The 23890-nt window shown below is 39.3% G+C and overlaps 3 protein-coding genes across 7 annotated transcripts in view; 2 read left to right on the forward strand and 1 right to left on the reverse strand.

The window, feature by feature from the left end:
- The first annotated feature begins 415 nt into the window (after positions 1-415).
- josd1 (Josephin domain containing 1) lies at positions 416-4831 on the forward strand. Its single transcript, XM_084135674.1, has 5 exons — positions 416-562; positions 987-1661; positions 1755-1883; positions 3071-3265; positions 3356-4831. The coding sequence occupies exons 2-5, from the start codon at positions 1378-1380 to the stop codon at positions 3453-3455; spliced, it is 708 nt and encodes a 235-aa protein (XP_083991800.1). The 5' UTR covers positions 416-562; positions 987-1377; the 3' UTR covers positions 3456-4831.
- A 2077-nt stretch (positions 4832-6908) lies between these two features.
- Positions 6909-11215, forward strand: cbx7b (chromobox homolog 7b). 2 transcript variants are annotated; one of them, XM_084135916.1, is made up of 6 exons: positions 6909-7210; positions 7880-7923; positions 8129-8194; positions 8284-8350; positions 8443-8752; positions 9857-11215. In XM_084135916.1, exons 1-6 carry the CDS (start codon positions 7043-7045, stop codon positions 10054-10056), a joined length of 855 nt encoding a protein of 284 aa, XP_083992042.1. In that variant the 5' UTR covers positions 6909-7042; the 3' UTR covers positions 10057-11215. The 2 variants fall into 2 exon arrangements, with proteins under 2 accessions (XP_083992042.1, XP_083992043.1); XM_084135917.1 differs by lacking the exon at positions 6909-7210 and adding an exon at positions 7287-7439.
- A 2124-nt stretch (positions 11216-13339) lies between these two features.
- The window catches only part of ep300a (EP300 lysine acetyltransferase a), a 32313-nt gene continuing 21762 nt past the window's right edge, over positions 13340-23890 (reverse strand). For all 4 annotated transcript variants that reach the window (XM_084135915.1, XM_084135914.1, XM_084135913.1 and 1 more), the window contains exons 16-31: positions 23349-23517; positions 22824-22942; positions 21869-22108; positions 21508-21596; positions 20080-20160; positions 19239-19295; positions 19085-19162; positions 18915-18982; positions 18661-18811; positions 18288-18434; positions 18077-18190; positions 17795-17960; positions 17523-17690; positions 17262-17423; positions 16767-17048; positions 13340-16458 (exon numbers count right to left, since the gene is read on the reverse strand). In XM_084135915.1, coding sequence (XP_083992041.1) covers positions 13474-16458; positions 16767-17048; positions 17262-17423; positions 17523-17690; positions 17795-17960; positions 18077-18190; positions 18288-18434; positions 18661-18811; positions 18915-18982; positions 19085-19162; positions 19239-19295; positions 20080-20160; positions 21508-21596; positions 21869-22108; positions 22824-22942; positions 23349-23517 — 5076 coding nt within the window. In that variant the 3' untranslated portion in view covers positions 13340-13473. The remainder of the gene's footprint in view (positions 16459-16766; positions 17049-17261; positions 17424-17522; positions 17691-17794; positions 17961-18076; positions 18191-18287; positions 18435-18660; positions 18812-18914; positions 18983-19084; positions 19163-19238; positions 19296-20079; positions 20161-21507; positions 21597-21868; positions 22109-22823; positions 22943-23348; positions 23518-23890) is intronic.

Raw genomic sequence — 23890 nt, forward strand, 5'->3', positions numbered from 1 at the left:
GTAGTTTCCAGAACATCTGGAATGAAATCATCTGGCCTTGTCATTTGTTTTCTCATTAGCACGAAATGAAAACAAACAGAAGGCGGGTAACTACTCATTTGCCACAGATGTTTGAAATCACAGCAGATCTAAATGTTGATGTCTGGATTTGCTAAACCAATACGGTGCAGACCTAGAGGGCTGTTTATACAGCCCAGAACAGACTCCACAAACAATCCTAAAATGATTTATATTAGGAATTTAAAAAAAGAGGAAAATTAATATCTCCAGAAAAGGTTTGGGGAGTCTTGTTAATTTCTTAACGTGGGTCATGTGGGCGACCGATACGTGTTTGACCATAGACTGAAAAGAGCCAGTTTGACAGTCCCATGGGATGTAACCTGCTCGTGACGCAAGCCAGCGGAAAGCCAATGACGTTTTGCGCATGCTCACGTTGAGCCAGAGAGCTGCAAGGAAAAAGTACAAGAGACAAAGGAATAAACAACTCACGGTGTGGACGCGAAAACACCAAGTTTGAGGAATGAAAGCAACCTAGACTGTATCATATCGTTTGCAGACAGAGGTATGTGCTGGGAATGATTACGCTGACACTTTGAAAGATGCCGTTTTAACCGTTGCTATCACGAGTAGCACGTAGCCAGAGTGTCAAATTGGTCTGAACGTAGTAGTTGAGAAGCTCAAAGAGGAAAAGGGCATGTCTTAAAATATTTTGTTAAACTTGAGTACGAAGTGTTGAATATCGTTTCTGTCCGTTAATAAGTCATATACACCCATCCTGTCAGCTGGCAGGAAGTTTTGTACAGCCATTCCCAATGCAGTCATCCTGGGCATAACCTCACATTAGCCTTAGAGGTGTCAAAAGGGTTCCTGTTTAGACCTGCCACTCGGTTAAACGCTAATTAATGCTCAGTACTGAAGCATTTGCTGGTTTGTTTTTTTATATCTGATTTATAATCGGTCTCTTGTGTTTCCTTCTTACTCTAAAGCCAAGGTTATCTCTGCAGTTCTCACAGTGGTCTTCTATGGCAGTTGCCAGGATCCTGCACTGCTGACCCATTTAGTCGTGGTCAGCTGTACCAGTCAAGCTGTCTTTTCCACCCCTGTGTCAGCCAAAATGGAAAGAACTTCTCTGCCCTAGTGGTTACTATGGTGCTCAGCAAGTCTTTGTGCAATAACAACATGAAGAACACAGAAAGAGGACACAACCGAGTGTGCTTTTGAGAAGATTTCCACTTGTGCTTTTCTTATTTTCACTGATTCACTGCGAGGGGCACTGGCTCACCTTTCATCCCAGTAGCAAACTCCCCTCCCCTTGCCACTCATCCCAAGCAGCTGAGAGGTTGCTGTGGAGATGATAGTGGTGACATAGCAGCAGGAATGGGGAGTACTCCATGTTCTGGTAAGGGGAGGGGGGTCGGGGGTTTTCAAGAGCTGGGTTGTATGCCATGGAAGGTCAGCAAGCAGAAAGGAGAAGCCGTTGGTGGACGTGGGTCTGAGCTAGAGGATAGGCCGAATGCTGGAACGCCCCCCGTCTCGTCACAACCTCCCGCCATTTATCACGAAAAGCAGCATCGAGAGCTGTGCGCTCTGCATGCCCTAAACAATGTCTTCCAGGACGGAGCAGCATTCAGCCGTGATGCACTTCAGGACATCTACCAGAGGTCAGTGCTAAGATGTATTGTTATATTTGAAATTATCTAATTGTGGGATTTTTCTTTTTTTGTGCACACTTCTGCTTCCTCTTTCTTTTTCAGGCTCTCGCCTAGCACTTTGGTCACACCCCACAAGAAAAACATGCTGGGTAATGGGAACTATGATGTGAATGTCATCATGGCTGCATTGCAGACTCGGGGGTTTGAGGCTGTTTGGTGGGACAAGAGAAGGTATTTTATTATACGGTTGTAGTTTTAAGCATTTCAAGAATCTAGTTTGAATCACATGTGCCAAGAATTGGTTTTTGAAAGCATTTCAAATAATTTCAGAAAAGTTGCACCACATGTTATTATTTGCCTGCCCTGAAGTAACCTTCTAAAATTTGATATTTTAAGAGACCTTTACACAAAGTTATGAGTATCTATCAGGTTCCTCTCCTGATATCATTTCCTTCTTGTGCAACACATGACATGATTAGACATACAAAAAAATCTTCATACAAAAAAGCAGTGAAGGACTTCTGTTAAAGAAACATTTTTATTTTTAAGGCAAAATCTTCTCAAGAATTTCTTTTACTTTGACTTTTGACTTTTTTCCCATTATGTTACCAAGTTGTATAACTATTTTTATGAAATATAATATATATATATATATATATATATATATATATATATATATATATATATATATATATATAAAAAAATATAAAATTCTGTCATAATTTACTCACCCTGATGATGTTCCAAACCTGTTTCTTTTTTTTAAATGGCAGTAATCAAACAGTTTTGGTTCTTATTGACTTGTATTGCAATTTTATGTCTATACAATAGAAGTCAATTGGAATCAGATATCTTCCAAGTTTGTTCTTTCATGATCTACAGAAGAAAGAGAGTCATAAAAGTTTGGTGAGTGTGAGTAAATAGTGACAGGATCTTAATTTTTGGGTGAACTGTCCCTTTAATTTTATGCCCCAGAAGTTAGAAAAGGTGTATCATAGAAGAGGGTCATTTGTATGTACAGTATGAATTGCATTTTTTATCTATTTTTGTTTAATAAATTAATATGTGGGCCATTAAAGGGATATTCACCCAAAAATAAAAATGCTTTCATAATTTATTCACCCTCAGGTTGTTTCAAACCTTTATGCATTTATTTCTCCTGCTGAACACAAAAGAAGGATGTCGGTAACCAAACAGTTCATGGGCTTCCATAGTATGGAAAAAAATACTATGGAAGTCAATGGAGCCTATCAACTGTTCGGTTAACCGTTTTCTTCAAAATATCTTATTTTGTGTTCAGCAGAAGATAGAAATTCATACAGGTGTTGACAGAATTTTCATTTTTGGCTGAACTTTGCCTTTAATGTGATTTTTGTTTTGTTTTGTTTTTTATGTCCTATGTATTTGTTGTCCCACAGGGACGTTGGCAGCATTGCACTGCCGAACGTCACTGGTTTCATCTTGAATGTGCCATCCAATCTGCGCTGGGGACCGTTGCGACTGCCCCTCAAACGGCAGCACTGGATTGGAGTTCGAGAAGTGGGAGGAGTTTACTATAACTTGGACTCCAAACTGCGCAGTCCTCATGCTATCGGAACAGCTGATGAATTGAGGTAGGTGTGAAATGCTAAAAGAGAAAATAGCGGCCTGTTTTAACGCGAAGGTCTGTTTTATCTCTAGCTGTCATTCTGATAATTTCGCAGGAAGTTCTTGCGTCACCAGCTTCGAGGGAAGAACTGTGAACTCCTATTGGTCGTGCCAGAGGAGGTGGAAGTCCACCAGACGTGGAGGTCTGATAACTGATGAATGTTTTGGATTGCTTTTTTTATTTTTATGTTTTGTTTTGTTTTTGGAGGTATCTCAAGTTCACGCTCAGGAGGGAAATATGAGGTTCAATCAGGGACCCATTTAAAGAGCAGCAAATGGAGTTGCACTCAACCAGTCATGAAAGCACACTGCTCAGACTTTGTTTACACACACACAGACACACACACACCACTGAACTCTTGCCATTGAGACTGGAGCAGCAAAGAACACAAACAGGGATATTACAAGACAACTAAACACTACGCAGAGAATTTTGTTTGGTATTTGGGATTCTGATGCATTTTTTATATGTTGATTTATTTCTTTTACTTTGTACTGTTTTCTGACTTGAAAGTGAGAGGTTATGGAATTCTTAGTGATGTGTTCTCCTTGTGCATCACCTGTCATCCTCACTTCTTCTTTCTTTCCATGTGATTTCCCGTGCATCCATGTGATCGTTTGAACTGTCCGTCACACATTGCAGGTCACCGTAAAAAGATATTTGTTCAACTGGATTTTTTGAACACGGGGTGCATATGTACTTATTTAGTGCATGTACTTGAAGATTTAGAGAAGGAACACCCGTAGCCCCTGCTTAACCGTTCCCTACATATTTAATGGCATTGTGACAGATGAGATGTTTCCTGTGTATCACAGTTACAGCATGGCACCACAGTAATTGGATGTTTTCTGTTAGTTTCCTATAACATAAATTACCAAAACGGTCACTTGTTAATCTCTTACCTTAAATGGTTGCTCTCGACACTCTTTCTTGTTAAACGGTTAAGGTTAGACTTGTTGAATCCTAGACTGCATGTTGGAAAATAGAACAGGTGAGTGTTGGTTGGTAGTAAAAAAAAAAAAGGTCAACTGCCAAAAATGAAAGTTGTATGTACTTTTACATAGAAAATGCTAATAGTTCGAAAAGGCTGAGGTCTCTAAAATCTTTCAAGTTAATTCATCTTTGATTGGTATTGGATTAACATGGCCTTAAACTGTTTACAGAGGGAGCAGATTACACAAAGGGAAGTTTAATACATCTCAGGTTATCTTCAGATCCAACTCTATTCAGTTTCACCTATTAAAAGCCAACGCATTGTGTAAAACACTTCAAAAAGATTATAGACACTCAAATCAGATAGTACAACTTAAAAGGAACATTCCACATGTCCATACACAGGGTGCTTTGTAATACTGTAGAGACGAATAGATTCTTTTGCCATGACAATCTAAATCCCCACGTCCCTTTTTCAGGGAGATGGGGACAACATGTGCTCATGCCATTGTTTTCCATTCAAATAAAATGCTTATGATGGCACTTTATGTATGATGTAAAATGTGCTGTGACATCATTAAAAATGTATTTGTATGTATACAATGTAGTGCTGCTTTATCAATCTTGTTCACATCATCTACACTACTGTTAAAAAGTTTTTGCTCTCATCTTTTTTCTTTTGAAAGAAAGGAGCACTATTAAATTGATCAAAAGTAACAGTTAAGACAATTTAGAATTTAAAGTTTTCTGTTTCTAATAAATGCTGTTCATCTGAACTTTGTTCAACCATAAATCCTGACAAAATACAGGGGTTGGCCAATAATACTGAAACACATGATTTTAGACCACAAAAATGTATTAGTATGGTACAGGACCTCCTTTTGCAGCCAACAACACAACATCAATTCATCTTGGAAATGGCAGATACAAGTCCTTCACATTGGCCAGAGGGATTTTGAGCCATTCCTCTTCCAGAACAGTGCCAGGTCATTATGTGATCCTGACTCGCTCCTCCAAAACACCCCAAAGTGGCTCAATAATATCCAGATCTGGTGACTGTGCAGGCTATGGGAGATATTCAACTTCAATTCATGTTCATCAAACCATTCTGATACCAGTCTTGCTGTGTGTATTTGTGCATTATCGTGCTGATACACGGCCCCACCTTCAGGGTACAATGTTTGAACCATTGGGCGCACATGGTCCTCCAGAATGGTTTAGTAGTACTTGGCAGTGACGTGCCCTTCAAGCACAGTAGGGAATGCCATGATATTGCAGCCCAAACCATCAGTGATCCAGCCCCATACTTTACTCTGGGTGTTAAGCCTTTTTGGGGCTTCTCCACACTGTAACTCCCACATATGTGGGATAGACAGTGAAGGTGGACTCGTCAGAGAACAATATATGTTTTTGCATTGTCTACAGCCCAAGATTTCCTCTGCTGGCACCACTGAAATCATCGTTTGGCATTGGCACAAGTGACCAAAGGTTTGGCTATAACAGCCAGGCCATGACTCCTGACAAACAGTTTTGGTGGAAACAGGAGTCAAGGTGCGCATTTAGATCTTGAGTGAGTTGGGCAACTGTGGTTTTATGTTTTCTGGATATAATCTGGGTTAGTACCCAGACATCCCTTTCAGACAGCTTCCTCTTGCGTCGACAGTTACTCCTGTGGGATGTGGTTCGTCCTTTGTGGTGGTATGCCGACATTACCCTGTATATTATAGCTCTCGATACACCACAATGACTTGCTGTCCTGGTCACAGATGAGCCAGCGAGACACGCACCAACAATTTGTCCTATTTTGAACTCTGATATGTCTCCCATTATGTTGTGTGGATTGCAGTATGTTATGTACAGCTGTGCTATCGCTCTACTGATTTAACATTCCATCAATAAGAGCAGAGTGGGAAGGTTGAATTAGTAAAGACTAGCAAAGACTAACCCCCTCTATATCATGGTTTCCACAAAAATATTTAGCAGCACAACTGTTTTCAACATTGATAATGATGAGAAATGTTTCTTGAACACCAAATCGACATATTGGTAACACTTTATTTGAATGTGTCCTTGTTAGACGTTACATGATGCATTTACAATAGTAATAATTACATGTAACTAACCCTAAACTAAACCCTAATCCTAACCTAACCATATAGTAAGTGCATGTAGTTAATTAATATTACCTAGCACTAGTACTTAAATGTATAATTACACTGCAACTGGGACACGTTAAAAATAAAGTGTAACCGCCATATTAGAATTATTTCTGAAGGATCATGTGACACTGAGGACTGGAAAATTCAGCGTTGCCATCACAGGAATAAATGACTTTTTTAAAATATATTAAAATAGTGATTTTAAATTATAATATTTCACAATATTATTTCTGATCAAATAAATGCAAATAGCATAAAAAACATTGTTTTTCAGAAACAGGAGGTATACATCTTGGATAGGAGAGATTAGATTTCAGTTGCCCATGGATAACATTGTAATGCTTTTGTAATACACATCAATGTCTTTCTTTTCTCTATTTCATAATTTGAATCTGAAAAGTAAATCACATAAATCCTGAGTGAAACAAAACTAATGTGGTACCTGGTGGTTTATTGTCCAACCAACAGTGGCGCAAGTCAATCCGCTGTGAGGCGCACGGGGGCGCGCTGCGCGCTGCAGATGTGTCGCAGATTTAAAAAGTCACTGTACTCTTCTAGTACAAGGAAATGGAGCAGTGCAAAGAATAAAATACTGAATTGTAAACAAGGCAGCGGAAGAGAGGGAACGTGTGCAGCCATTATAACTGTGCATGGGATTTGCACATCACATTTATTTTAACGACAAGAAGGAAAAATACAAAGATACATTGACAGCTACTTCATTATTTTTTAGAGGAATAACTTTACCAATGGAACTGTCGGCAATCGGCGAGCAAGTGTTCGCTGTGGAATCAATCATAAAGAAAAGACTTAGAAAGGTAAGTGCCATGCGCGTGTAGCTGTGCGTTTGTTGACAGTTAAATCCGTGCCCGCTGCACACATACAACATGTTAAAGGGGCGAGGACTCACACTCGTCTCCTTACAACAACGTGGAAGTGTGTGTGTGGTCTAATAACTTCGATGATGACGCATGTCTCACAGCACGCTTTTGGAATTGGGTGGTTATCCTATTCGTAGGCATGGAGACTACGCAGTTATGTTTCCCGGTGGGATCTAATAACTAATGTTTATCGTAAAGTTTGGCCATTTTGATACAGAATATGAGATTTGTTTGATCTTAAAACAGCATGTGAGGTTATTGGTGCGAGCAGACGCAGCTCTCAATTACTTCAACTAATATTAAAATATGCATTCAGCTTAAAATGACGCGCGTTAAATAACCGTTACTTTTATCCTCATATGTAAAATGTCAGGACTGTATTAAAATAAAAAGGAGGAGCTGTTAGTTTATGGGTTGTCCCTTCATAATTCTTTATGACGCAAGCGTATAATTACGTAATCGCACACGTTCGAGACAAAAAAAAAAAAAAAAAACAATCATTAGAAATGTGTAAAGAAACATTTTATTAATGTTAACTGATGATATAATATCACCAGATATTTTAATATAATGAAAATATTATATTTATATTTATTTATGTTTAAGGGTCATGTGGAGTATTTATTGAAGTGGAAGGGCTGGCCTCCAAAGTAAGTGTTTTATTATTATTATTATTAGCCCTTTTTAAATAAAAAGGAAAATGACAGAATAAGCTTTATTTCTAAATGTCTTAAATTATCCTTTTGTGTTCTTTTAATTTAGTTTTTACAATCATTTATCTAGCAGCTGTGGTATTTATTTACGTCATGTCAATGTGAATATGTGACCTTTTTTAATGTTTTTATAATTTCAAAGGTACAGCACATGGGAGCCAGAGGAGCACATCCTAGACCCTCGACTGGTTTTAGCATACGAGGAAAAGTGAGCAATTATAAAAATGAAAAATCCTTGTTCATTCTTTGACCACTAGTATCTGAATTCATCACACTGCATTTTCTGATTGCGCACAGAGAACAGAAAGACAGATCAGTGGGGTGGCGTAAAAGAGGGCCAAAACCGAAAAGACTCCTCGTGCAGGTAATGACCCCTAAAACATCTTCATTTCTGTGACTGTTTCCCTGCTTACCTGTCATTAAAGGCATGTCTATCCACATATTGCTCTCTCAAAGAGGAACATTTACACAATGGATCTACGCAGCACACACAAAGATACAGAGAAATCTTCAGCGCATCTGCCGCTCTCGTTGACCCAGTCGCTTGACCCAAGGTTCCAGTCCTCAGGGACTTGTATATATCGACGATTAGCCCACCACAAGAAAAAGAAGAAAACATCCAGAGAGACTTCTGAGGAAGAATGGGATAGAAGGGATGAAGAAGAAGAAGAAGATGATGATGATGATGATGAGGGGGTTATGGAGGAGGAAGAGGAGGAGGACACAAGACCAGAAGGAACTAAAACTAGCAGTAATACTTTAAACAGTAAGTATGCTAGCTGGCCAAAGGACAGACATAGGCAAGACTGCAGTGTTCTTTGTCAGCCTTATAGAAAAAACTGTCCTAACATTTGTTCAGAACAGCAAGTAAACAGGAATAGATCCATAAACTAGTAAGCAGGGGCATCATGCAACTATATATATTTTTAAATTACTTAATTTTTTGTTGAAGAGCACCAGTGGCAGTCTTGGCTCAATTGTTGCTGTAGGCAAAGTAATAACATATATATATATGTCTTTGACGTTGTGTTTTGCGCCATTGCTTTGGCAAAGTATGTCAAACGAACAAAAAACTAAAGCAACGTATGACTTGATGCCCTTGTCAAATCGTAAAAGGTGGCGCTTTAATTAATTAATATAGGATTTTGCGCTGCGTGTTTCTAAGCGAAGCGCACACTTTGGTCACACTGTGCTTTAGCTTATCAGAACGGCTCAGTACACAGTGAATGTAGAATTAGGAACTCCATCTCTGCATGCGCTGTGAGTTTGACTGGAACAGTGGCCACTACTTGCGCATTATTTCATCAGATTTGTAACATTTGACATTTGTTTTCATTGAAACTGCTGGTTTTCGCCAAATAACAGGGTTTAACTCTTGCAAGTGAAATAAAAGTATTGTAATTTTCCTATTGTAAAGTAAAATAATACAATTTATTATTATTTTAAAATTTACAATAGTTATATTGCAACAATAGTAATATATTACTGTCACTGCTTCTACCACTAATAATAATATAAAGGTATATTCATCATCATTATTATTATTTTTATATTTATTATTAATAGTACAAGTCAATGCAAAGACTGAAAAATGAAGTGTGGAATGTTGGACACTTCATGCACTCAACTGTCGCAGCTTTCCTTACATAGAGGGAAGAGGCAATCAGACTCTGATGCTGGATGACAAAATTACCTTTTTAAAATTCATATTCCGGTAGCTAAACAGCCACACAGGGGTTTAAAAGACTTAAATGTCTAAAATAATCTAAAACAGTATCTCTTACAATGCTAGATTGTTCTCAGTCATGATTCTTTAACATTTATATCATATGAAGGTGTAAATATGTACAAATTCTACCCTGTGTTTCAGAGCACGTCAGGAGGGGAGCCTGGAATCCAACCACTGAATCAGAGGCAATGACAATATCTCCTTTATCTGAGGACTGGAGTCCAGTTATGGGCCCAGAGGAGGTAACTGTGACAGATATCACCATCAACTCACTGACTGTGACTTTTAGAGAGGCTTTGGTAGCAAGGGGGTTCTTCAGGAGCTGGGAGCTGGAGATCTGACATTACAGAGACTGAGGATGGTGTGAGCCATCAGAGGGGGAAAGGGAATCGGTACATCCATTTTTTAAATGTTTTTTTTTTTTTTTTTGCTTTGATTATGCGCTTGCACAACTTCCACCACTGTTTCAGACTACATTTATTTGCACTATTAGTTCTAATTAAGTTAAAACATTTCAGGATTGTGATTGCAATCAATCACAGTGACAATGATTCAATGAATTACAATCCTGATAGTATTATGAGATTTTGAAGTTGTACTGGCCATGAAACAAATCAAGCTAGTTTCTCTGATACTGATTTTGCCATGTTTTGTAGTTTACAGATTCAACTAGCCGAGATGAGCTTAATTTAGTCTGGTCTTGTACTTACATAAAATGATAATGCTGGTACAGAGTAATTTGCACAACGAAATATTCTGAAAAGCCAATCTATCACAAATATGTCCATACATATACACATTAGATATATGTATATGTGATATACTTGGTAAACGCATATATATCATTCTAATCTTGACCTTAAATTGCACACCTCGTACGCAGTAAATAATTACCGAATTAGTAATTAGAATTAGTGGTCTCCCAATACTTAAAATGTGTAAAATACAACTTCTGAAAAGCATTTCAACACTGTGTGCCATTTGAGACTTAATAAACAATATTGTGGTGTGAAAAAGTTTTATTTGTCATTGCACAATATTCTACTTTTAGTGTGCGTGTATGAAATAAAGTTGCATTTTTTTCCCAACACTATTGCTTGCTAATATCTCATCTATCTCAGTGTTTGTGCAATTTTTGACATGTTCTTTGGTCCTCTTGTGTATATTCTTGCCAAGTATGACTCTGCACCATCTTGCACAGTAGTCTACAATGTTAGATTTAACTTGACTGCTGTTAATCTTTGGTGTTATTTTAGTCCAAGATGATAACTGAGACCTGAAGACATTTTTCTATATTGAGGTGAATGTATATTTAGCCTCTATGAATGTCCATCTCTGGAAGCTCAACTGTTTAATATCTGACTTCATGTGACCTGTATACATTTGATAAACTGTCTGTGCCAAATGTTCGTGGTTGCTTTTTGCTATTCAGAGTATTTGCACTTTAAAATGGAAAACCTAGTATTATGATGTCATAAATAAAACTTTGGTGTTACTGTATCATCAATTACAAATGCTTTTTTTATATTTAATCATCAATGCGTGGTACTGTGGATTGATACATTTTGTTTCAAGCCATCTTGGTTTGACATTGTTTTAGCTCCACTTCTACAATGTAAGAATTACACCACACCAAAAGCCAATTATTTTTGAATGGTGCAAACATATTTTAATGTACAATTAAATAATTGGCAAAACGTCTGACCACCATAATAAATTTAAAAAAGAACAGCCAACCAACCAAACAAAAAACAGTAAAACTACTGAAATCAGAGCAACAGTTTTTGCTCCTCTCAGCAAGCACCAAAGTGTTAGCAAGAGAAAAGTGGTCAAAACTAGGATCCATAAAACTATATGATTGGTTTTCCAGTCCGTTTTAGAAAAGAATAACAAAAATAAACTTACAGATCAAAGCAAATTGCCATGGTTTGTACAGTGAATCATAATCGGTATACTTCTATACGCACTCACAAGACATTTCCTCAAAATGCCATATTACTCATTATTCCCAAAGAGGGATGTATATATGGTATAACAGCAGTGTCATGTTGCATCATCAATATCTTTGAAAAAGTGTAATTCAATATCAACTCTTGAATTAGCTTCAAGTTTTTTATTCTCAAAAATAAAATTAAATATATCTATATAACTATATTTATAAAACAAATATTGTTCTCCTCATTTTTATAAAATAAGTCTTAACGCCGTATTGCCTCTGTTGTGTAGTCATCCAGCACCCCTTTAACCAAGAGAAAACAATTCATTTATAGGTTATTGTCATATACCATCAAAAAGACCATCCACTTCCTTATCTAAAACTATTTGTCTCTTCCTTTCTGTATTTGTGCACAGGATGAAGATATGACAGACAGTGTTGGTTTAGTACACACTAATGAAATCCTTGTAACGAAGTACACATACAAAGGCGCATTGGTGCTTGTCTGATTTGAGCTCCATTTATGTATAAAAATCTCACAGGTTAAGTGTAAGCTGCCCATAGTTCTTCAGCTCAAAGCATCTTGAATCAAGAAGAAACATCTGTCCATTTACCTCCATTCACACATATATATATATATTTTTACAAAGACATTTCATTTTCAGTCATTTATTTTCAGTTCAGAATTTTCTTTATACATTAAGGAGATCACTTAAATCCCAAAGTTCAGGAACACTAGAGATGCGCGTGAAGAGTCAGAACAACAATTCCTTACTGGAGAGACGGGGAGAAAAAAAGAGGACTTTGAGTCGATGGAAGAGGGTAGTTCAAGGTGATTATTTGCAAAATCCATAATCCCTTATCAGCATTTGGTCTTCTCAGTAGAGATCACTGCACTGTCCTACGCACACCTGTAGTGTCAATCAGGTTCCATTACTGAGGAGGAGGGCATAGTGAAAACATTCATGGGACAGGGTGTATGAGGGTGGGAAAACTGCGACATGCATAGGAGGACAGATATTTCCCATGCAACAAGCCATCAGAAAACACATTATCGTTTCCCAAACACTATCAAAACTTAATTTAAGCCCCAACCACCCCTCAAAAGCGCAAAGAAAATAAAAATAAAAATAAAAAATAAGAATATAAATTCATCCATTTATAGTCAGGTTCTATCACTAACAAAAATATACTCTTCAAGAATTGTAGGAGATTCAAATAGCATATGCCATCAACTGTCCAAAACAAAAGAACAAGAAAATATCTATTAGCCAACCAAAAGAGCTGAGTAATAAATAACAGTTATTACCAATGCCATCATAATCATTACATTTGTGAGAATAATTCTAATACTCTCCAAAACCGATGACATTTTTGACTATTTAGAGGAAAAAGAAAACAAAATAGTCAATTTTGTTTACGCATTTTGCTTTTTAATTTCATGCCACTTTTAAAATCTTAAAAAATATCTATAAAAAAAGGCAGACTTCTTCACCCCAAAAATATTTCTGGTCATATACCAAGAGGAAATATTTCCCATCCCTTAACCCAAAACCCTTTGAACACAATTGGCAAAAAATATATTTATATATTTTTATATATTAACAGCAATAACTTACCATTCATTTAACTTAATTTGTTGACTTGCACATGTAGTATCTCCCATAGGAAGTTCAGTTCTTTTCAATTACATAAGAAAAATATTAAATAATAATAATAATAATAATAATAGTAATAATAATACTATCGATGACAGCCTTTGTCAATCCTAGATCTGCTACCAAACTCTGGCAATCAGGACAGTTCTTTGAGCTCTGCAACATTACATCAAATCTAACGAGTGATTCATGTTCGACCCCATATCTTGGTTATTTGTCATCATGTCATTTGTCCCTTGCCCATGCAAGGCTCCCATCCCACCTAGCTGTGAAAGCATGGCACTCTGGTCTGCTCCAAATGAGCCCTGGTCCATCGCATTAGCCTGTTGCTGCTGTTGGGATGTCAGCGGTTGTTGCTGTGGAGGGTGCACAGCAGCCATGCCACTGTGATGCTGAGGATGGTGACCTGGGTGAGGCGACCCGGTCTGGGTCTGGGGCGAGATGTGATGAGGCGATGGCTGAGGCTGCAAGCGAGGAGATGGACTAGAGTTTGGCGGCTGTGACTGGGGCCGAGGTGACGGCTGGGGTGAGCGGACTTGGTTGCTAAGGGAATTAGGCAACTGCTGGCCCTGCAAATGGGGAGACTGGGACATCTGTTGCTGGGGCTGCTGAGGGCTCATGGGATTGTGTTGAGCAGGAGATCCTCCTCCTAGGTGTGACTGTTGCTGCTGGAGGAGCCGTTGCTGCAAAGCTTGCTGAAGCATGGCCGGAGGTTGTGAACCCATGGGAGCGGATTGCATCGGTTGCTGCTGGAGGGAACCTCCGCCTCCAGGACCGCCATCAGGACCTTGAAGTCCTGCCATAGCGCTCTGCTGCTGCTGCTGCTGCTGCATCTGGAGTTGCTGCTGATGCTGCAGTCTCTGTTGCAAAGCAGCTGCAACCTGCTGATGGGACACAGACCCAGAGTAGTTTTGCTGGGTCCCAGGCTGGGTCCCTCCCTGCTGCTGTTGGAGACTGCCAGGCTGAGGTTGACCAGGCTGCTGTGGGGGCATTCCAGACTGGCCAAGATAACCCTGCTGCTGGGGTGGTTGAGGATGCTGAAACTGTGCATGGTTTGCCATATGTTGCTGTTGCTGTTGTTGTTGCTGTTGCAGTTGTTGCTGCTGCAGTTGTTGTTGCTGCTGTTGTTGCAGTTGTTGCTGCTGCAGTTGCCGCCTCATCATTTCTCTGAACTGGGGGGAGATGTTAGACATGTTGGCACCCTGATTGGGAATAACACCTTGTTGTTGTTGTTGTTGCTGCTGTTGTTGTTGCTGTTGTTGTTGTTGTTGTTGTTGCTGTTGTTGTTGCTGTTGCTGCTGCTGTTGCAACGCTGCCATTTGCTGTTGTTGCTGCAAATTTCCACTCATCATAGACCGCTGTTGAAGTTGCTGCTGCTGCAGCTGATTCATTGGCATGCTATTTCCTTGTGCCATATGCATACTTCCTTGAACTGCCCCAGGATTTGCATTGATTTGCTGGCCATCGATAATTCCTGGACCTCCACCAGGTCCTCCTGGTACACCCACACCACCTGCTCCAGGCCCTCCTCGACCAAGGTACCTAGGAACTCGTTGCCTGATAAAGGTTGCCATGAGCTGAGGGTTTGAACGTAGTATATTCAGGACTTGCTGTTGTTGATGGGGAGAGTTGGGTAACCTTAAGGTTTTTACGAGTTCCATTAAGGCAGCCTGAGAGTGACTTCCAGGGCCAGCACCTGCAAGTGCGGCCCCTCCTTGGCCACTCATCATACCCATTAGACCTGAATGCCCTTGTTGCTGCTGTTGAACAACTGCCTGCTGTTGTTGAGGTGCAACCATTCCTTGCAGACCCATTTGGTTCATTACCCCAGGTCTCTGCTGAGGAGGCATGCCAGGACCAGTCCACGGCTGCTGTGGCGTCCCCTGAAGTTGGGGTGCTCCTTGCTGGGCCTGCTGCAACTGGATTTGAGGGAGCTGAGTCTGAGTTCCTGTCTGGTGCTGCTGCATGCCTGTTGTAATCATTCCCTGCTGCTGATCCATGTGAGTTCGTGCCACTGCTGCTTGTGTCTGGGATGGAATTCCCTGAGGTCCAACCATTGCAGCTGCAGGAAGGTTCATGCCCATCTGGCTTTGTGTCTGGGGACCCTGATGCAGGCCATGTGGAGGCATCATGCCAGGAGCTTGGTTTCTTTGCAGGATCTTTTGCTGAGCCATTTGCCGTTGTGTCTCTGCGACTCGTTGAATTTTCATGGCAATTTCAACTGCAGCAGGTGGAGGGCCAGGTTGCTGATGTTGCGGCAACACAGGCTGCCCTAGGCTCGACTGTTGCTGTTGAGGGAAGCCGCCTGGCACCATTCCTGGCTTTCCCATTGACTGAGAAAGTGGAGAGGAGCCTGGAGGTCTTTGCACATATGGAGGAAGGTTGTTGGCATGCTGAAGATGCTGAACTGATGTTTGCTGCTGCTGCTGCTGCTGTGGGATCATGGGCTGTTGCGGGGAGTTCATCATCCCACCACTACCAGACATTTGCTGGTACTGATGGGCCATCCCTGCCAACTGCTGTTGCTGCTTTGATGGAACACCTCCAACCCCAGGTTGAGTTGCTGGAGGCTGGCATAGCTGAGTGGGCGTCTGTGGGGTAGGAGGCTGACTGCTTGGTGTTGGTGTGCTCGGACCAGTAGTACTACTGTTCCCAGGAGATGGCAGCCCACCATTGCCTCCAGGAAGCTGCTGGCCTGTCCTTTGCATGCTGGCCATTCTTCTACGCACCATCTGGGCCTGCTGTAGTCTGTGCTGGAGCTGTTGTTGTCGCAGTTTCTGCTTGATGTTGAGGCAGAATGGCACAGGACACTTGTTCTCTTGGCAGTGTTTTGCATGGTAACAACAGAGTGCGATGAGCTGCTTGCAAATAGGACAACCACCATTGGTTTTGCGCTTGCAGCCTTTGGTATGTTGAACTACACGTTTCATTTTCTGACAAGATGGAAGTGAGCAGTTGGCATTGCGGCACTGGCAAGCATGCACTAGAGACTGGATGCACCGCTGAATACTGAGACGCCGTGAGTCTCCAGGATTCTGCGTTGAGGAAGCAGCCTGACTGTTGCTTTCGTCGTCCAACCCTAAGCCCAGTTTCTCCATCTTGTGCTCGTGACCTTTTGTATTGTAGCAAGTGATGCAGAGATCAAAGTCCTGTGGAGAAGTTAGAAAAATCATTAAATGGCAAAGTTATTATTGTGTACTGTGTACTGTGTACTGTACAAAAGGACATCATTTACTAGTACGACTGATAATTTATATAACTGCGGTGACCAGACACTGCTTTTCCTGGCACAAGTTTTGAGTAATTCAGGATAATGCAAAAAAATCAGTCTGTCCTGAGAAAAACTGGTTATCTTCTCATGCCATATAAGCTTTACACATATAACAAATAAAAATGGTATAAGATCACATCGTAAATCATTACTATCTCCCCACTCCTCCCATTCTATAGTCCTCACCTCACACACAGTGCAATGGAAACGAGTTTCAACATGGTGCTTGCACACATTGCAGGTATACACAAAGCGGTCCTGGCTCTGGTTGTGCAGTTCAACCAGCATGCACATAGTGCTCCATTTTGAGCGCCGCATTGAAGAAAACTCCAGGTGTTTATCCCGTGCAAGTGTTAGGAAGGCATCACGACCATCCATCAAATCACACGCCATCAAAGGATCAGTGTCAACAATGGGCAGAAGAGCATTGGAATTGGGTGCTGCAATCAGCCGGATAACAAAGAACACCTTGAAAAAAAAAAAGGAAAAAAAATTGGATTAAAAAAAAAAGTGAAATATGAAATGTGAAAAAAATATGAAATATGTTGAACATTGTACAAAAAAACCTGATTAGGATGCCACCATACTTGACAAACGCTAAATGTTTGACCATGTACCTTGATTAAACTAAATCATAGTGAAGGAAAAAAAGCTGAAATCAGGCATTAGTCTTCCTCATACCTCTTTGTGCTTTTCCATTGTGGCATAGAGTTTCTGTGAAAGGTCATTGGACACATTTGGCATCCCCGGCTTCTTTTTGTTGGCTCGGCTTAAACTGCTCTTGTTCTTGCTCGTCTTCTTGTTGTTCTTTTTCTTGGCATTTTTGCTGTCACCTTTTGTTGTCTGGAAAAACAGAGGAGTTTTGTTGTGTGAAAGGGTTGTGTGAAAAAGCACTTTTAGAAGGTAACAAAACCTGAGATGAGTAAGAGCTTAAAGACTAACATCAACACTCTCATTGGATGTGCTGTTCTCCTCCCTCTTCCTTTCCTCCTCTTCTTGCTCCAGTTCTTTTATACTCTCTTCAAGCACATTGGGCCAGAAATCACCCTCAAAATAGGGCAGTTCTTTGGCGCTGGTGAGACGATCCTCTGTTGCCTGTTTGAAGATGTCCTGTAAACAAAAAATATATATACATATACATAATGTATACTGAAAATATACTTTATACTGAAAAAATGGAAATATTTTACAAGAACACAATGTTTAAATTGTACCTTGTAGTCATGCACGATGCGCTCTGCTACGGCTTTATCCAGCATCTTTTTATACCACTCCTGCAACCGCTTGGGCTTGGGTATCTTCTGGTCTGCAGGGTGACAGTGGAAGATGTAATCATCTCCTTCACTAGGAGGGCAAGCCCAGATGTGTCCTGTGGTAAACCTAAGAAAAACAAAATCCAAAAAGGTTTAATTCAAAATTTCACAAGGCAAAAATAGTGAACATCTATTAAAGTAAAAATACTGCTGAAAAAGTAGGACAGGGGAGTATCATCTTACCCTTGTTTTCTGACATACTCCAGATATCCTATAAGAATCTCATGGTACACGCCTGTTCTCAGACAGCGTGGCTGAAAGAAGTGGACACTGTCCAGGTAGGATATGTAAACTCGTCTAGAGGATTGAGGATAAGAAAAAAGTAAGAAAAAGTTTAGCAGGAAATAAAAACAGGCCCATCAAATAATAAGAAAAGCAATTACATATGCCTGACCTTTGATTAGGGGGTGGACAATCTGAGCCATACTCTTGCACATGCATCCCAAAAAAGCAGACATCAACACCATCAACATCCTCAAATGCAAATAAAGCTTTCGTTCTGTATGGGAAAGACTCTGACATCTCTCCACTATCCACAAACCTGTGAAAAGGAATCCAAGCAGACAAACAAGCAATGCTAAAAGTCTGCATGGGAGGTATATTACATTATAAATCAGAGTAAACAAATGAGGCTTCACGGCAAGAATATAAATGACAAAATGTGCATTAAAGTAACTATTCTTGAAATGTCCACATGTATGTTGTTACATTTAAAACATAAATGTGTTGTATTAAACCAGTGTCTGTTCTTAATCATCCTGTCTGACCTAGACTTCATGCCTGGCTTGACTTCCACCACTTTGTCCGAGACATGAACAACACGAACAGTAACTTCACCAGACTCTGGGTGATTATGTCGCTTCAGAAAGTCATTAACCCGTGTTTCCAAGTACATGCCTAGTTTGGTCTGTGGAAGCCCTGAAAAAAAAAAAAAGTTGTTTAAATGTCATTACTAGTAAATACATGGAGAAGATTTGACAACTTCTACAATTTAATAAAACACTGAAATGGAACCACATACTTTTAGCAGCATATTTATTCTCTTTACGGGTCTTGTTAGACTTCTTCAGACAACCATCACATACAAAGCTAAACGAGGGAAAAGAGAAAAAGGTAGGACACATGTTGGTGTTAGAAACACCTTTCAAAATCCACAGTCAGTTGTATTCAATTTCAGTGCAGAAAACTCACCCTAATGGCCATATAGTGTCATGGTGCAAAACACAGATCTGATGCATCTTCCGACCACAATCCATACATTCCACAAATCTGCAGAGAGAAAAAAAAAAGTATTAATACTTTGCTGAGATCACAAAACTTTAAATTAAAGGTTATATCGACTTACAGCTCAGGGTCGAGTGTGTCATTTTTCTTCTTTTCAAACTGATCCTTGTTGATCGATCTAGAAATATATGCATATAGTAGCACAATTAAAACAAGATATGCAATATGAAAAGACTCAAAGGGTGCATTTACAGTCTTCAAAAAAAGTTTCAAAATCTCAATAACAAGTGAAGTTGAAGTTAAAGACATTGACGTTTTGTTACAATAACTCTAAGGCCCCCTTTACATAGCAATTCACAAACATTTTCGGTGTTCAGATCGCAATCGGGTGGCACTTTACTACATAATGCATTCTGAGTGTATTTACACCTGATTTTTATGTTTGGATGGATACATCCACATTATGGGGTGGCAAGGGACAGATTCTGGACACATTCAATGGATTAAATGCTTGTCCTTCCTTTTTACTTGTGTAGTTGAATGCAGATAATAAGTTACTTTAAAAATTAAAATGATCGGTCACTGACAGAACATGATGGAAAAATTTCCATTTTTATCAATCAGTAATATATTTTAACTAAGTAATTTTAAAGTGACATTGATATCACAACTTTTTTTTAGCCTTACTAAAATGTACTAATTTTTTTTAAACATTTGGTAAATAAAAGAAAATTCTACGGAAACTTCTGATGTTATATGTAAGAGTTGTTCTTTTAAAACGGATAAGTGCAGTAGGATCTCTATACAATCAAACGTAATATGGGTGGGGGGTCTTGATACTGCAAACACTAGACAGGCTAGACAAACTTGTTTTCTTGTTGTACAGCTGAAAAGAAAAGAAAAAAAAGATCATGCTGTAATAAAACACTAATTAAATATGGTGTGAAAGAGGAGACGCTTACGTTTGAGGTTGGGATGGGTCATCTCCCAAGGACACAGTCTCACCCTGGATCTCATTGAAACACTTTTCGCAGAAGTGGTACCTGTCAGCAAGAAGCCCATATTTTGGTGAACTACACCATGCGCCAACACCACAGCCAATCACAGATAGGCAACGAGGAGGTAGCCACCAATCAGTGCAGGACAAGGCAGGACAGGCAGGCCAAAGGGGGAGCGCAGGACAGGGTCATCGCCAGAGGAGCCAATCATGATGCAGGATTTTTGAGCAGGGGTTTTGAGCAGGGAGGGGTTTAGGTGCAGATGATTGGTCAGATGAAAGCAGGCGATAGCGGACACAACAAATGGCAAAGTACAGGGGAGAGGAAAAGGGTTGACAAAGAAAAACATTAGACAAGACAGAAATGAATGGATAAGGAGGGAGACAATAACAGACAAGCAGAAAGCCAAAGCAAAGCACAGATTAGCATTTACATGTATAATGAGAAAACCATTATAGCAAAACTGGAGCAGAATCAGTTGCGAAGGGTGTTGTGACTTATGGACACATGAGCACATTAAACATGAACAAAAAGACCGTAGCCACAATGTCAAGCAAACAGGCATTTTAAAGGTGCTCTTTCACAAGATAAGAATTACTCCTTTTATGTCATGGTTACACTGATCAGTGTCAAGTCGTACATATTGTAAAATTCATGACAAAGTGGTCATATCATGAAATATACAACTCTTTAACATACACTTTTTCTATGTACTATGAAGACACATTAACACATGACTAACCACATTTAGGTCAACCAGCACAAACAGGCCATTTAATTTAAAGGATCACAAAAAGAGTGAAAATGGGCATGTAAAAATAACTATTTTTGATTCAAGAAACTTTTGACAAATTATAAGTGGAGTAAAATAAATAATATTATTTGTGTATGAAAACATTTCTGGTTAAGGTTTGTATTTTGTGTGCCATGTATAGAACATTAATGTCCTCAGTCACATGCTTGTTTAAGTGATAAACTGCACTACTTGTGGTTGTTTTCAGAGATGTAACAGACGTTTTATGCTACAATTGTGTAGCCTGTGTTACAAAACTTGCAACCTCTGTAGCACCAGTGCTATGTGCAAAAAACAGCCCTGACGATCCCCTTAAAACATTTTAATGACTATATGTAGCAGAAAAGGAGCACACTTTAAAATGCCAGGTCTTTTCACACACATAGCATTTTACAATGGCAAAGGACTGATTGGTGGAAAAGGTGGGATAAGAAGACACTCTTATCAACAGTGGTGCGAGTCAGTTCACTTTATGTGGCCAGGTACAGTGGAAAAACAGCCGTTTCACATGCAAATGTAATAAATAATCATAACATGGGTCGTTCAGATATATATGCTTGCGTGTCCGTTGATGTTGGCCTAGGTCGTAAGTTCCTTACCTGTTCTGATAACTAAAGTAAGCAGCATCTCGTGGTATAGTGCATAGCTGCTTCCCATAGCAGCACAGAGTTTGGGGAGAAAACTCAAACTGTGAGAGAAAACATAAAACATTTGGTGAACATGGTGAAAATGCAGAGAACACAGACAAATGCCTGTATTTGTAAAAACAGATCAACTTCAGGTCTTTCACATCAAAATGTACTTGATCTGTGCTATGACACAAAATCCCATATTATGACTAACTCTTTGGATGAGAAAGCTAATTTGGTTTGCTCAACGGAAAGTATTGATTTATAAAACAGGCATCATATTAGAAGGACAATTTAATGTGAGCAAACACTCTTGCACCCTCTGTTTTACCTTTCTCCCACAACAGTAGCCAAGGCTCTGCATGACCGGGTCGATCTCCTGCTCAAACACTTCCGCCAGCTTAGAGCAGTACTTGTAGACTCGTGATGTCTTGCGGTTATACAGCCAGGCGTTGTTAAACATGAGCCAGATGTCATCCACGTACTGCCACGGTTCTTGGTACTGGCCCGTGTCGAGCTTCCGTTTTATAGTAGACAAGTCCATAGGATTCTTCACAATGTCAAAATAGTCCTGTGATTTGCCAAAAGTGACAACGTTAAATATCAGTTCAGTAGAATTGTACATTTACATAAATGAGAGAATGACCTTAATACTTAGAAAATGTATTTGATATTCGAAAAATTATGAACATTCCCAATTTTATACACGATGGAAAATATATATACACTACCATTCAAAAAACACTACCATATCATTCAAAAAACACTACCATACCACTTTTATTCAGCAATGACACATTAAACATTGATAATGTTACAAAACATTTCTATATAAAAAAAAAATGTTGACTTTATAAATGACTTTATATTCATCAAAGAATCCTGAAAAAAATAAAAATCACAGTTTCCAAAAACATTAAGCTTCACAACTGTTTTAATCATTGATAATATAAGAAATATTTCTTGAACACCAAATCAGTATATTAGAATGATTTCAGAAGGATCATGTGACACTGAAACCTGGAATAATGGCTGCTGAAAATTAAGCTTTGCCGTCATCAGAATGAATTACATTTGAAAATGGAAAACTAAATTAAAATTATAATAATGTCAATGTTATAATAAATATTTTTTGATCAAACGAATGCAGCCTTGGTGAGCATAAGAGACCTTTAAAATATTTGTAAAATCTTTTGAATGGTAGTGTATATTATTAGTATGGTTATGCATGTTTAACCAAAAACAGCATTATATTAAGGTGGCTGAGCACCAGACAGCACACATACTGGTATTCCCAGCACTAAAGGGTCCACAGGCTGGCGGAAGGGCAGAGACTCGGGGTCCTGGCGGTAAAGAGACTCCAGTGTGGGCATCAGGGCTTGCCTCAGCTCTTCAGGTTTAAAAACTGATGAAAAAGCAAGCAAGATACACAGAATTATTACATCAATTCTTAAATTCTTTGACAAAAACACAACAGTGAATATTTAAGCTATTCAGTGTAATCCAGAGGTACCTAACCTGTGGCACACAAGAAAATATTTCAGCTGGCTAAAAAAATTCTCCAGTTAAAAAATTTGCCCTGTTTGACATTTATTTCAGCCATTGGTGATGGCAGCAATTTAAGCACAAGCATCAAAAAGACAGTAAAACGTATCCATTGATGTGTGAGATTCATTAAATATGTTGCATGGCTGTTAAATTGTTGCCTATTATATTTTTATTCAATAGTATCATTATCAAAGAACCAGCAGTTGGTCTTGTACTGAAGCCAACCCTAGCAGCTAAAATACCCAAGTGGAGTCTGATCATACTTTTCTTTTTGTTGGGGACTCCAGAAGGTGAACTGTGGGTAACTGTGGACCCTGAACCCTCTTCCTCTTCTTTAAGCTCAGTCTTTATCTCTGGCTTTTTGTCCTCCCCAGCTGCAGTGGAAGATGTCTCCATTGGCACACCATCACCGAATGGCTCCTCTTTCTTTATCTGATAAAAGAAAGCAGTCAATTCACATGGAATGATTTTAAGATCATCTACAGGGTCCAATGATTTTTTCTACTGTGCTTAAAATTTTCACTTGCTCCACCAAAATAAATAATGTTGTTTTGACCATTGTAACACTGTATTCTAAGAAATAAGCCACCAAAAATGTTAGAAACTGGTGACATTTCACAATTCTCAATTGATTCCAATTCCGATATTCGATATTAGTTACTAGCCTAACTAATATAAAGTTCAAATATTATTGAACAACCCTCTACGGACACACTGAAGCTCGAGTCACCAATGGCTAGTTCATTTTTTATTTTACTCGCCAGACTTTTTACAAGGAATGCAACAATGCAAATGAAACAATTCT

Source organism: Abramis brama, assembly GCF_963993115.1.
Source record: "Abramis brama genome assembly, chromosome: 14".
NCBI lineage: Eukaryota > Metazoa > Chordata > Actinopteri > Cypriniformes > Leuciscidae > Abramis > Abramis brama.